The 15,290-nt window shown below is 45.2% G+C and overlaps 2 protein-coding genes across 2 annotated transcripts; one reads left to right on the forward strand and one right to left on the reverse strand.

Annotated features, from left to right (window-relative positions):
• Positions 1 to 1,688: 1,688 nt before the first annotated feature.
• Positions 1,689 to 2,471, forward strand: LOC125520777. Its single transcript, XM_048685795.1, has one exon. It carries the CDS (start codon positions 1,808 to 1,810, stop codon positions 2,150 to 2,152), a length of 345 nt encoding a protein of 114 aa, XP_048541752.1. The 5' UTR covers positions 1,689 to 1,807; the 3' UTR covers positions 2,153 to 2,471.
• A 7,026-nt stretch (positions 2,472 to 9,497) lies between these two features.
• Positions 9,498 to 14,979, reverse strand: LOC125519952. Its single transcript, XM_048684733.1, has 10 exons — positions 14,685 to 14,979; positions 14,485 to 14,574; positions 13,841 to 14,106; positions 13,331 to 13,419; positions 13,145 to 13,248; positions 12,709 to 12,814; positions 12,548 to 12,623; positions 12,342 to 12,453; positions 10,159 to 10,690; positions 9,498 to 9,742 (listed from the first exon to the last, which is right to left on the reverse strand). Exons 1-10 carry the CDS (start codon positions 14,884 to 14,886, stop codon positions 9,652 to 9,654), a joined length of 1,668 nt encoding a protein of 555 aa, XP_048540690.1. The 5' UTR covers positions 14,887 to 14,979; the 3' UTR covers positions 9,498 to 9,651.
• Between the last annotated feature and the right edge of the window lie 311 nt (positions 14,980 to 15,290).

The following is a 15,290-nucleotide window of genomic DNA, read 5'->3' on the forward strand; positions in this document are numbered from 1 at the left end:
AGCTCGCCGTCTCGACCGCGCCCGCGCTGCCCCGACGCCGCGCTCGCCGCCACCATGTCGCGCCCGCCCGGTCATGTCCGCCCGCGCTCGCCCGGCCACGCCTGCCGCCGCGCCCGCCTCCCACGCGTGCGCTCGCACCCGCCTGCAGGCTGCGTCCGAGAGCTCCGGCGCGAGGTCTTGCTCCGCACAGCGCGCCCGCGTCCTCCGCCCCGCCCCAGCCGCTGCGCCGCGCCCCGACCCCGGCCGCCGCGAGCTCGGCCGCGGTCGCGCCCTGCTCCGCACGGTCGGCTCCGCCCCGCCCCGGCCGCGGCCGCGCCCAGCTCCGCGCGCTCGGCCGCCCACGCGCGCCCGCACCCCGGCCCCGGTCGCGGCAAGCTTGGCCGCGGCCGCGACGAGCTCGGCCGCGCCCGCGCGTTCCCCGCCCCGCCAGCGACGCGCCCCGCCACGCCCGCTCGGCCCTGCAGCCGCCGCGCCGTGCCCTGCACGCTCGCCTCGCCCCTGCGCGCGCCTGCCCGCGCCCCGCGCGCCCCGGGGCCGCCCGCTCGCCGCAGCGCCCGCGCGCGCGCGCCGCAGCCTGCTCGCCCGCTCACTCGCCCCTGCCATCATGCTCCGGTGCTGCTGCGGCATCGCAAGGAAGCGAGAGAGAGAGAGTAGAGAGAGAAAAGCATGGTAGGTGGGAGAGAGGTTGACATATGGGCCCGACCGGACACGAGCGGACGAGGACGAGGCTGCTGCGTCCGTTTTCTGTCCGGTTTGGCCCCAAAACGAGACCAACTTTGGTTCAGGGATGGGGTGAAACGGACATGAAGCGGACGAAAAAGTAAAATGGGGTCTGCCGTTGAGCCGTCTGATTTGTCCGTTTTACCCTAAACGGACGGGGACGGACATGATAGGATCGTGCGGTGGAGTTGGCCTTAGTGCCGCCGCAATGTGCAATGCTACGCTAATGGTTTTGCGCATTTTAGTCGGCTCACACAAAATCGAAAGCGATGGGCGTTTAGCGATATGGCACTTGAAAGGGCACGAAGATTTGTTTAATTAATTCGGGGCAGGGTCAACCAGGAAGAAATGCGGGAGTTGTCAAAAAAAGAAAAGGAAGAAATGCGGGAGAGGTTATCTTGCAGGGTTAATGCCGCGTGATGATCATCTTGACGCCTTCTCGCTCTTCACAAATCACAAGAGCCGTAAAATTGGAGCTCAAATGCGTACGTGACCACAGACCTGATCACATCAGATGAGATGAATTATTGCCTTTTTGGTTTGTCCCTGTCCAAATCCGCTGACGGACGAGCCAGGGTTGCCATGCCAAAGGTCAGCCGCCATCTTCATCACCATATTGTATAGAAAAATATATGGAAAACATGATTCGATTTTTTTATGGAAAACTAACATCATTGGTCAGACATATCATACAGGATACTGTGGATCATGGTAGACGGAAACTCCATGGAAGAATATCAATCATACGCCGGCGATACGGCAGTGAATCTGGAGCTCCAGCAGAAACTTTCTCTTTCTCTTGTGAGAGAGGAAGATGGCATTCCATCCGTTTGGATTAGATCGCGCCGATTAGTAGCAAAATTGAATTAAGTAGACAAATCTCTTTCCAACCCACTTGTTTGACTTTCGCGCGGCGCCCGCCACCACCACCCCCGAGCCCACCCCGCCGCCTATATATGCCGCCAAACCCGACGGCCACCACCCCAGAGCAGTAAACTCCGCTACAGCACACACAAACCAGAGAGACCACACCAGAAGGAGATCGGCCGCCCAGTTCAAGAAAAAAAAAGGAGATCGGCCGCCGGAGATGGGCGCGAGCCTCCTGCAGGCGGTGGCGGCGCTGGTGAGCACGTGCACGCAGCGGCTGCAGCGGGCGGCGAGGAGGATGGGCAGCGGCAGGCCGGCCGTGGTGCCGTGGAGGAAGGCCTTCTCGCTGCCGACGGGCAAGGGGAAGGCCGCGGCGGGGCCGGAGGAGGAGGGCGGGCTGTGGAGGAAGGAGATACTCATGGGGGAGCGCTGCCAGCCGCTGGAGTTCTCCGGGGTCATCTACTACGACGCCGACGGACACCGCCTCGCGCAGCCGCCCCGCTCGCCCATGCGCAGCCCGCTCCCGGCGTCCTTCAAGCTCGCCGCCAACGCCGGCGTCCGTTAGCTAGCGTCCGTGCGGAGGCGCTCCTCCTCGTCGTCCTCCTTCCTTGGGCCGAGCAGAGCGGAAAGATGGCGAAGCTTGCTCTGTTTTTTGTCCGGTGAGAGAGGCAGAGTGTTCGTGTATATGTTGCTTCTTCTTAGTGCTTTGTTTGTTTTTCGTTTTTACTGGTATTGTAATGATAATAGGAATTATAAACTACAGTACTTTTCTGCAAAACTTGGTGTTGCCTATGCAATTTTCTTTGATTGCAAAACTAGGTGCTCTGCTTGTGGGAGTTGATCAGCTAGGCAAATTATTCCATGGAGAATTCTTTTTTCTTCCAGACTACCCATATTTTCTTTAGAAATCCTCATGGTTTATGTGCTAGATTGATCAGCGTGAGTGGTAAGATTAATATTTTCGCTTTAGTTCTACCTATCAGCCAGGTCACATGAGTCTATGTGTTCAACGAACCATACCGTAAATATTGTACCGTTTCCTCGTGTGCTCGCTTTGTTCGGCCTGTTTGGTGTCATGACATAGGTTTTTTAGAACGATATTTAGCCATTAGACCGGATTTTAAGAACCTGAGTACCTCGGAATCTACTTCATAAAGCTTAACCAGAAAAACCTTTTAAGTTCTACTACAAAATAGAACAATAGGTCACACACGCACGCACACACACAATAATATTTTTAAAACAATTCGACAATTCATGGCCAGAGTATAAATGAGAAACTTAAAATACCCAGGTCACAAATGGTCATATTACTTCAAACATTGCATGTGTAAGTTTCAACTCAATATATAGATGCATGCCCCAATGCACACTTGCATTTACGAAAATTGTAAAGTTTACGCAAAAACAAAACACTTTTTTTTGGAGTTCTGAAAAAATTAAGCATTTCCTATCATGCACCTCTCCACTACATATTTCTCTTTAGTAATGACTATACGAAAAAATGTCTTGAATTTTCATCGAAAGGATATTTAGTGTTTTCTTCTTCCCTTTTAGGCCCTTTTTCCCACTAATATATCCCTAGCTTTGTTATCAAGATTACCCAAATTGCTTCGATCATAAATCCACAGGCATAACTGATTCCTCATCGACATTAGCAAATTCTGCCGCGGATGAATTAAATATGGGCGCATGATTGCTCACATTGATATCATCCATGTTGACGTCAACATTGTCTTCTGGTATTAAGGATCCTCTCTCAATGATGCTTTCATCTCATCTAGTACCTCCTTACTTTTTCTTTTATCACATCCGGATGGATACTTTCTACCTAAACCCGATATGACGGTGCTAAAATTGAAAGTAAAATATTAGATTAATTACAGAAGATTTGAATCTAATACAATGACAAAATCTGCTGGGGCATAGTATAGTACCTTCTCTCTGTAGTCTAATTTAGCTATGTGTGCGCAATGATTTGATCACCTGAAAACAGATCCCTATTGACAAGGTCGATTGATTGATCGGAAATCGGGATTAGAAAAAGAAAGAAACAAGAAGAACAGGCGAGGGCAGAAGGCGTGTGAGAGAGGTACCTGCCGCGGTCATCGCGTCGGTTGTCAGGAGGTAGAGTTCAGATCTTGAACACGATTAGACGAACAAAGGTAGGGGACATGCAAAAGAGCAGGGAACGAGATGACCAAACGATCCGAAGAAAAAGGAAATCATGCGTGAATCGAGCGATTCCTTTCCTTTTCTTTGAGGGTATTTCCTTTCCTTTTTTTGAGGTGTAAGCGATTCCTTTCCTATGCACGTCTCTGCCTGTACGTGCAAGCATGGGCCAGGCCCGTCATCTCTCCTTTTCTTTCCTAGGCCTAGCACGCGAGGCTGAGGCGTCGCTGAGTTAATTTGGTTCAGTTTTTCTTCGCTCGAGGTATATACCTGTATTGTACCCTACGTACACATACCTGTGAGGGCCCCCCTGACTTTCGGGGGCCCGGGGCGGCCGCCCCGTTCGCCCCCCCCCCCCCCCCCCCCCCCCCCCCCCCCCCCCCCCTCAGGGCTGGCCCTGCATGGAATGCCAACTTGGACATGCTGGTAATCCAACCCTTAGGTGCACAAACCTTAGGTTTTCAGGAGCCCCCGGGGGTGTGGGATATCAGAAGTTTGCACTATACACCTTCTATCCTCGTTCTTTTTTATATTTACCTTGCGGGAGTCAGCCGACGAAACTGGTCAATTTTGTGCCACACAAAAGATGCACTTCCAAGTATTGAAAGATCAACAACAAAAAATGCACACGGTCAAATGGGTCGTACACTTGCAAATTCTCGTAAGAAAATGTCAAATGACGTGCTTCACCAACAAATGACTATGGGCTAGTATAAATACATACGTGTGCAAACACTATAGAGCCAGCAGCAAAAGGGCAAGATTAACCAAACAAACCTTGTAACAATATTTAAAAGTGTATCAATATGCAATTGGTGAATTGTGTTGCGCTTACAAATTAGGGAATGATGGGTCAAACAAACATTACAATAGGCAGTGCGTTGTTGGGCAAACGAAATTATCATGATCCACAGTACCATTCAAGGCCTACAACAAACAATAAAAATGTTGTTAGAAGAATAACAAAATTATGGAACCATCGGGAAATGCACAGATTATTCCATTTCTGAAAATAATGGAGCTTTGAGGTATATATTTCTCAACATAAAAGCATATGCTTCAAGGACCAATTGTTTTCCTCATCTTCCAACCTCCAAGTTTCTGTTACTTTTGTACGGCTTCTAGGACCAGGCGATGTTCCAGAACTCCGTAAGGCTGAATGCCCTTTGACTGATTATTAATAAAACATTCCTTTCCGACAAAAAATAAATAACATAAACAGCCGTGCAACTATACAAGGAGGAAAGGGAGAGAGTATTTGAGTGTTCATATCTTTTTTGTTAGTGTTCATATCGACCTGGTGATCACTTTTAAATTTCTTTTAATCTTGTTGTTCGAAAAGAAGGATTACCCCTGATCTGCGCATCAAAATGATGCATGCGACCATCTTGATTAATTCACTCATCAGATTCTAACAAAACGAATACAGATATCAATCCAAAGCCACATTCAAGACGAATAAAGTCGCTACACCTACAAATATAAAGATGAGACTTGACCGCATCAACGGGCATCATCTCAAGAAATCGTCCCCCTGGCAAGCTGAGAGTACCAACCGGTCTAGGCGTCCCATAACGAGCACCACATGCACACGCTCTAGGATCCGCCACCGCCATCTTCCACCGTCCCATCTTCAGGAGGGATCATTGCATGCCAGCTTATTGCGTAGTACAAGTTAACACTATAGCTCACTTTACCATGAGGGACCTCAGCCCCGAAAAGGAGCAGAGGACACACACACCGAGCGACATCTGGGACAGACGAGTACCACGGCATTTGTCGCCCCAAGGGACTGCTTAGCTTAAACGGGAAGAACTCCCCCGTACAGAGAGGGGAGAAAATCCGGCCAAACCGCTCGTGGACAAGGCTTGATTGTGTGCACGCTATGAGTGCCACCTTTGGCAATTTCTTGGCCATGCTTTGCCAATTTCCCCCTGACCCCTTTTCCCATTGCCCCGTCATCTGATCAAATCTGATAAAGATCTAGGAGTATTTATCAAAAAAGGAAAAAAGAACTGATAAACATCTGGTTTGGCCGAACGATGATCGGGTGCGCGTCGTATGTGCACAGGAGTCGCACACGAAAACATGGATGGATTGCCACTTGGGAGGCCTTTTGCCTGGGTTGGGTTGGAGCAATCGATGGGGGAACACGGCAAACGGAAGGGGCATGCACAGGAAGCACCCACCGGCCGCCGGGTCCACGCATGAGTGAGTGGTTGTTACGCCTCCGGTGGCCTTTCCAGGTAGATCGATCGGGCCGACACGTACGGTGGGTTTATGGAGCATTCATCGTAGCAGCACTACAAATGTTTCGTGGTCTGCATCCAGAAAGGGACGGCTCGGATCATCTCGATCGTTTCGTGTGTGTGTGTAGGTGTAGTGTAGGTAGATATTATTTTCCCCAGGAAAACACAGAGTGCTTGCTGAAACCAACGAAACGATGCAGAGGTGGCGCGAGCCGCCTGGCTTTGTTGGGTCCATGCACATGCACCCACAAGTTCTCAAAAATGATGCCTGTGCCACCACCGGAACACTCGAGCCTCGATGGATGGATAGTGCAATGGCGTCATCGGCAAGATCTGCTTCATTGGCGCGTATGATTGCACCCGATTGTTGTGGTGGACCCGCCTCGCAAGCGGGGTTGTCAGAGGGTGAGTGTGGGAGAAAGGGGAAAGGGATTCAAGGTGGGCATTGAGTGAGCAGCCCACCCGATTTTTCCGGCTCGCTAATGAGTACTCGGAGCTCGCGTCCTGCGCCATGCTGTAACATCCCAAATTTTCAATTTAAAATGTTATACATTAGATCATCATGCATATCATATTTTACTTCACATTTTGGTTCATCCTAAAAATTCTATGCAACTCAATGACCCACGGAGAGAGTTGGGGATTTCGTTATTTTCATATTTGAGTTCTCTCAAATTTTGAGAATATGATCATTTGATTTTATTTATTTTATCATCAATTATTTCTACTACAAAATATGAGAGAGGGAATAAAATGACTTTCCCAAAATAAAAAAATATTGAGGATTTAATAATAAAATCAAATAAGATTTTATTTCGGAGTTTTTCGGTGTTTTATTTGAATTTAGAAAAAATGTGCATTTTTCAAAATTGTATTTAGGTCCCAAATAAATGTTCACCTTGTGCGGCTTGATTTTAGAAGCCCGTGAAAATTTATTTCGAAATTTTTGGAGTCCGTTTAGTATTTCTTTTTATTTTTCTTCCGAGCGGAATAATTAAAAAAACGAACCGACTTCGGGCCGTACCCGAGCGGGACACCGCCCGGAGGCAGCCTTTAAATAGCGCCGCCCCGAGCCGCCCCAGCCCATCAGCCTCACCTCGATCCGCGCGTGTCGCCGGAGCCGCCGCCGCCGCCGACGATCCCACCGCCCAAGGTTAGTCGCGCCTCGTTTTCCGTGCCGAAAAAAAGAAAAAAATCAGCGTTCGTTGTTTTTCTTTTTTTCGGATTAAATCCGCGATTTTTCTGATCGCAATTCCTGATCCGATTTTTGTTTTAGTTTAACTTTTCGCTCGTTTATCGGAATTAGGCGATTCAAGCGCCTAGGGATTCGTCTCGAAACCCTCTATCCGTTTAACCAACTTAAACAAGATTTTGCTACTGTAAAATTTGTCCTAGATCCAGATTAGTAGAACGAAGTTGTTTTCTTTCGCCGTTCGTCTTTCGTTGCTTCGTTCGATTTGATTCTTTTTGCCAACCGGAGTTCTTAAGTTAAACTTTCTGCTTAGATCTCTTATTTGAGTTTTACCTGTGCATTAGACGAGTACTTATTGTATGCTTGTTTGTTTGTCTGCGATAGAGTACCCGGAGTGCGCCGCCTGTTACTTCGAATCGTTAGGTTTCGCGGATCATCAGCAAGGCAAGTAACACTTTGATGATACATTTTCTACTACCCAGTTTTATTGCATTAGATCAATCCTCACACATTGCATGATTAGGATCTAATTGAATTGTGGGATGGGAAGTAGATGAGGTAGTACATATTACCTGTTTATTATCAAACCTTTGGGAGTTACTTCTGCGTTTGCTTATTATGCCATGCTATGCTAGTAGACGTGGATTGGGTGAGTGATATCCATGACAGATGTGAGATTGTTAACTAATGGTTTATCTAAGGTGGCAACTTAAACACACATCTGGGTGGATTGAGGCACCTGGGTATTCCAGGACTTGCCTGTTTTCTTTTGGACCGCCACCCAGGCTCAAAGGGATCATGAGACTATTCATACTAGAAACTTCCGTGTGCAGCCACAAGCTAGTATGGGCTCTAGCATAGTTGACTAAGTTGTGCGAACTCTTACAGTGGTAGACTAGCAGATGTAGGGGATGTAGGTGGTACGGTCTACCCGATCGTAAGGTGCTAGCGCTTCTGAAAGATTATGTCTCGGTCATCCGTCTTCTCAAACACCATGTAGTGCGAGAAACCAAACGGAGGCGATCGAGTCTTGTGGGGAAAAGTGTGCAAACCTCTGCAGAGTGTAATAAACTAATCATGGTTAGCCGTGTCCCCGGTTATGGACATCTTGAGTATCTAGTACTTGGATTTTCATGTGAATCTCAACATGTTACTCTAAATTAATTTTGTTGGGTTATGTTTAATGATGATGCTTAATTGTGATTGAGAATGCTGTCAACCATTCTCAATGTTTAACAACCACCATGATAGTAATTAAATTTTATTCATTTGAAGTAGAGAAAAATTGGCTTTATGCAAAACTGTAACCATAGAGGTTCCACCAGCCAAATATGCATATAGTATAGTCGTTTCATTCCATTACTCTCTATGTGTTACATTGCCAGCATATTTCATGTGCTGACCCATTTTCGGGCTGCAACGTTAATATTGCAGACTTTTCAGATGACGATTAAGGAGTTTTTAGGTCGTGGTTCTATACTCAGTGATGCCGTTGGAGTTGATGGACTCACTTATCTTCCAAGCCTTCCGCTGTTATCGTTATTAGATGGCCTTAAGCCATACTTATTGTAATAAGTTCTCTTTTGAGACACTCGATGTAATAAGTGTGTGATTGCTACTCTGTTATAAATCCTCCGAATATTGTGTGGTGTCAGCATTACTGATCCAGGGATGACACCGGAGCACAGAGATCAGACTATTTGAGGTCTGGTCGCTACACATGCCTCCTCTACTTCTGCGTGTGCCGAATGTGTTGTCCTTTTTTTCGTCAGAGGGATGAGTGCACGTGCACGGGTGCTTCAGCGCTACTTGTGTTGTGGGTAACGTCGTGCGGCTGATTCAGCTCCCATTGTCGCCGCCAGGAGAGGTTTTTTCCTCGTCCATTTCCATCTGTGTGGAACTCATTAGTACTACGTACCTCAGTGACGATCTGGTAAAACACAGTTAGTCAAAACTTCCAGAGGGAATAGAATGGCATACATCCGTGCAACCCTGGTCCAGCTGAGAGAGTGCATCATCGCAAAACGTAGCCCCCAAAATTTCAGCCTCCCAAATTGGCGTTACAATTCAATTTTGTTAAGTTATTTTACTCTGCTAAGTCTCAGTCGATACTATCTTCCTTTCATTTTGCATGGAGATTCGCGCAAAAAAATTATTTTCAGTTTTTTTTCTTCTTACATACTATATCAACTTGATTTCGTTATGTCTCAGTCGACTGAGACCTAGCCAGGGCCAGCAAAATTGCAACAGCAAAAAACTGGTATTGCCCACCATAAACAAGTCACTAATAAACAACAGAGGAAGAAAGGGCCTAGCAGATACTGACATTCCATTCTGGTGAGGGAAGTACTTATAACTGACAGTCGAAGCAATGGCAACACAGAACATAACCTTTTCTTACAGCAAGTTGAGACTCACACCAAATAAAACGCCAGATTTTTGTTTGCAGGCTCAGTCAGCTGGGACTCGCCATCTTCTCACCGCCCTCTCAAGTACCTCAGCATGTTCATGCACGCGCGTTGCTTCCTGCTCCACCCAGGATCTGATAAAAAAAACTAGCATCATATATGGATATCGAGGATGGTAAGACCGCACAAAAGAGCTTAACTTGCATACGATTCAGGCAGATGATCTTGACCGCTCCTTTGACATCAATGGAATAATAGATTCTATGTAATTTTCATTCAATACAGGACAAGTTATTTTCCGGTTATTATGCTTTTGCAGATGAACAGGTTTAACAATATGCAAAGTTCACACTATAGGATAAAGCACCTTTTCCTGAACTAGAGCATGTGCACGTAATTTTTCAATGCCCACTCTGACATAAGATGACAAACTAATTTTTCCTTGGTACCATATAAATATATAATCATGGTGCAGGGTCTGCAGGTGATATGTATCAGGGAACAGTACAATGTACTCATAACCAAAAGTAAAGGTTGTATAATGACATACCTTAGCATAGTAAGAGCTTCCTTCTCAGCTTCAAGATACGATTTAGCTTCAGTGACAGCTTGATGCTTGCTGCTCATGTCAGAGGACAACTTTTCCAGATTTTCTTCATCAGCCATGACCTCTAGACTCTCGGTGGCCAGTCTATCATACATGCCATCAACTTCTGACCTTAAACATACGAGTTCCTGATTCTGACGCTCTAGAGCTGATTTTTCTTTTAGCAAGTCTGCAATTTCCTTTTCTTGATCCGTCCTCTCATTTGCAAGCTCATGCAAAACATCTTGAAGATGCTTCTCAACTTCAAACCCACGGTCTTGCTCCTTTTTCATCTTGTCTTCCCAATATTGTTTTATATCCCCTCTATTAATTAACTCTTCCATCATTTCACTCATAGCAGAAAGCCGGGACTGATTTTCTGCTTCAAGTCTATTTAGTTCATCGCGTACTACTTCTTCCATTCTACCACTGGTCAGTGCAGCAGCCGCTTGTGCTTTTGTTACAGGCTTATGATGTTGAAGGCGCCTGGTGTTTCCTATCAAATACAGTGATAGCACAAGTTAATGATCTTAGCTGTTCCACTTACTGAAGTTGGCAACAATATGAATCGCCAAATGACACTAGAGAGCAATATCTAGTACCAGCAACGGTTCTTGTACTGATGCGTTCATACAGAAAATAGTCAGCTAAGGTCATGCTTGTCCATAAGTCAACAACTTTTTGTAACAGTTATTAAAGCAAAAACAAAGATATCATCATAAAATCAAGTACCAGGACAAATATGCAGTTGAAGTAATCAACAGACTGTAATGGCCTAATTTGGCACACTTAATGTCTTCCCCAGAACATTGAAAACCACTTAACATTCCCAAATGTTACAGTTAGATCCCTCTAATATAGATTCATACATTGAACAGGCAAATGAGACAGAGAAGCTTTGAGTGGGACAAGCATATATAGGGCAAAGTTGCCCAAATTTATAAGTTTCAACTAGCCCTAGATTCTTCACTTGATAACACGAGCTCCATCCATATTGTTTACATAGAAACAACCCAGTGCAATCTCGGTTCAGGACAAATAGAACAGAGAAAACAGACCATGCTGAGGGAAGAGCACTTTCGTTATTACTGTAAATGATGGATAGCAGAATCCACAACCAATTATTTTAAAGGAACTTTACCATAACAAATTTACTCTTTTCATTGCAAAGTGTTATAGGGAATTCATCCAATACAGAGAAGAAAAAACCCTAAAGGGTGACACGTTCAGGGATCTACTAAGTACTATTATTTGGACAAAACAATAAGCAGTGAGGTTTTCCCAGCAGCTGAAAAGTCACACTGCCATGGGACTTATTGTGTAGGGGGTAAACATGGGTGGTGGTTGGACGAGAACGTGGGGATTAGTCTAGCAGCCTGCCATTGTGGAGTGCAAGTGCAAGATAGTCGGGGTTCTTGGAGGTAAGCCTCCATTTAAAAGTTTATAGATTCACTGTCTATTTGTCTTCCCCATACATCCCCTCTCTTTACAATAGAGTCAATCCTCTAGTAATATTGAAATAAAACCCCACCCTAGCATGAACAGACCCTGCAACCAAGTAGTGCCAACTCTAATCTGGTGCTAAGTGACTGACTCTGAAACCAAGTTGATGGAAATAGAATCCTCAAGAGACTTCCAATCAGGTGTCTCTCCAGACTTCCAAACAAACTGAACCTGCAACAAGTTAGGTGCCAATCCTAGTCTGGTATCAATTGACTGTGTTCGAGACCAAGTCAATGGATGTAAGGGCCCTGCCTGTGCTGCTGCGTGCACAGGCATATATCCTTGTGGGTGTGCATGCTGTAGTACTTCTGCTACATGATACATACAACTTAAAAATAAAAAACAACAGCATAACTTTATGCATGAGCTCAACAGTAGCAAAAATAAGCCAAACAATTGAAAGAGAGACCACAGAGATGCATGACTACACTGAAACAAAGCACATGTAAAAACAAGTTGAAACACACCATTAGCATATGGCAAAGTAAAACAGAGCTCCCAGTCACTAAAATAGGAAATCATCAAAATGACAAAAACAAATGTAGTCTTGGTAAGCCTGTTACTCTTAGTAATGCAATTTATAGAAAATCATAGCCTTGCAACCAATTGACGGCAAATATAAATAAATTATTAGCAAATCATACCAAAAACTTTGCTGACGATGCTGTGGTCACCGCCAAACAAGTCCACAAATACGGACGCTGTTACATCTGGCCAAGCGCTCAAATCCAACGTATGAACATTTTTACTCAGCATCTGGACTGTAACCAGAGTCAGGATTCACAAAAGAATGAAACTAGAGAATAGAAACACTGCAGTAGAACATAAAAAGATCAGAAGATATATGTACCTTTTGGTCTAGTTCTGATGCAAATGGATACTCCACTAGTAGTTTCCAGTTAACAAGATCAAAACGTGACAGATAACTACAGCAGCAACAAAGAATACCATTTATTAAAACATTTCAGTTATCACCATTAAGGGGAAACTACATATTCCATATGTTAGTACCTTTCAGGTAGGAAGTTGGAATTTCTGTTGGCACTTTGAGAGCCATTTGCCGATGTTCCAAAGAAGCTTGATAGCTTGCTAGGCACAATGCCAGATTCTCCTAAAGCTTTTCAGCATCAAAACAATGATTAGATAATCAGCATCTGAAAATCCAATGAAAAATATTTTGTTTCACAACAAAAGGCATAGGCTCAGAAATCAAAAGAGCATCACTTCACATTGCATGGCCAAAGTAATGTGGAAGGAAAGACCATCTATTTGTTCGTTACTAGGCTCAACACGAAATCATACATAAGCACTACGAAGGTTGGGCATTTGCATTGCCAAGACTTGCTTGACCGGCATTGGTTTGGCTAGGTGCATATGAAGCCTATCTTTGAGATGTAAGGACTTACTACATAAAGCTTTAGGTCATTCAATGTAAATATAAACTTACACTGAATATACAAGAAATCCGGGTCATCAAAATTTACATCATCAAACGCACTTTCGACTGAACCAGAAGTTATTAGATTCGGTATGATCCTGTGCATCCTTTTCCTGCAAGACAGTGATAAATAAGGCAATGTTAAAATGGCATGCAAAGCTCAGATGTTTTGTAAATACCGCATTGCTTCATTACCTCTCTAATTTTGAGCATAATTTAACAAACCATCTTGCAAATTCCCTCCTAGTACAGAAGTCACCGGAGCTAGCATCATTCTCAATTATCTGAGGCACAGAAGGTGATGAAAATATTGTAAGAACTAATGTTGCTTTAAATAATTCTGTTTTTCTTAGAAGACAATTAGGCTGAAAGGGATTGATAAGTGACTCATAAAATACACAGCATGTCGTGTAAACTACATAAACACTTAAATTTCAAAAATAGTAGGAGTGTAATCTAAAATCAATATGATATTTAGATAAGTATTTTTTTGGAATGAATGATATTTAGACAAGTATATGAACTAGGCGTTCAAGATAATTTTCTTTGTCTAATCAATTGTTAGGTGATACTGCACAACAACACACAATATTAATATGCTAAGAAGATACAGAATCCAAGTGAAAAATAACAAGGAAGATTTTTCATATGAGGTACCATACTGAAACCTAAATTAAGATGCAAAGTTGTAAATATGTAACACACCTGTAGCTTCTTCAATATGGACAAAGCTTCCTCATGCATGGGATCTACAGGGACTGTAAAAGAAATACGAACACCACCAGCTGGTATGTGGTTTTGGCTTGAATCATCAGGTGATGTGGCATTCCTCTCATCAACATTTACCCTCGAAACATCAATTGTACCCAGCTCTCTAACGCTTGCATCATCTTCAGGAATTTCTGTCGAGTCCGCCACTGAAAGCTTCTCTTGAACATAATGCAATGGGGCACCGATAAGTTGCTGTAAACCTGAAAAGTGGTGTTCAAATTGTTTATCTAGTTCTTCCATTACCCTGAAACGAGCTAACTCTATCGCGAGGGGAGGGGGGGTAGCATCGCTGCCATCGTAAACACATCAGACGTGAAGCTAATCTATCACAGGTTAGCAGAGATTAAAGTTGAACAAGAGTAGACAGTTCCCAACAACCAAACAATTCAAATGATTATCACAAGCTCCAAATCTACCTTTCCATTTTGAACAGCATGAAGCTGGTGAGAATAGTTCAAGTACTTGGGTAACAGAGGTACAAACAAATTATACATTGCTCTGCTGTACTTCCTCTATCCTCTTACAATTTTCAGGGACTGGTATTTTTATTGTTGGGGCTAAAATGGGGACGAACTTACACTTCCTCGAGGATGGAGAGCGCCAAGTGATCCCAGCCAAAGCGATCGCTGCGGACGCACCCAATCCGACCACAATAGCTTTCCCGAACCCTGCAAATGCAATCCCCACGGGTCACAGCGGAACAACAAAATATCCTCTCAAAGGTACAATCTCTCCGCGTCCCGTACTCGGCGAGCAGCGTACTCAGTCAGAGATCTACCTGACCTCCCCTTTTCCGCCGGCTGCTCGGGGAGCCACCAGCCGCCAAGCCCGTCGTCCGAGTTGCCGCCGCCGGCTGGCACCCAGCTAGCAGACACCTTCGCGGCCGCGCGGCGGCGGAGCTGCGGAAGGAGAGGAGCGTGGTGCCGCGGCGGCGGCGGGGGCGGGGTGAGGCGGAGCGTGTAGGTCGTGGCGGTGGCCATGCCGCGGCGCGACCGAGGGCTAGGGTTTTTATGCCGCCGGCCTCATCGTACGGCGTCCATTTTGGGTCTAGTGCATAACAACAAAGAGGAGTCGGTTTTTCTTTATCGAGGGAATTGATAATTTATTTGTCTTTTTTTTACGTCGATCTATTCATTTTCAATCATGAAATTACAATAAACACCCGAAATAATGAAAATTATGTTCAGATTCATAGACCATCTAGCAACGACTACAAACATTGAAGCGAGCTGAAGGCGCGCCACCGTCATCGCCTCTCACTCTTCGGAGCAGGGCACAACTTGTTATAATAGACAGTCGGAAAGTCGTCATGCTAAGACATTAGGATTTGTTGTGTGCTGAGTGCTACCTGCACTTAATGGTTCAGACGTATTTTAGTAATCTT

The sequence above is a fragment of the Triticum urartu genome, chromosome 7 (genome assembly GCF_003073215.2).
Source record: "Triticum urartu cultivar G1812 chromosome 7, Tu2.1, whole genome shotgun sequence".
Taxonomy (NCBI): Eukaryota; Viridiplantae; Streptophyta; class Magnoliopsida; order Poales; family Poaceae; genus Triticum; species Triticum urartu.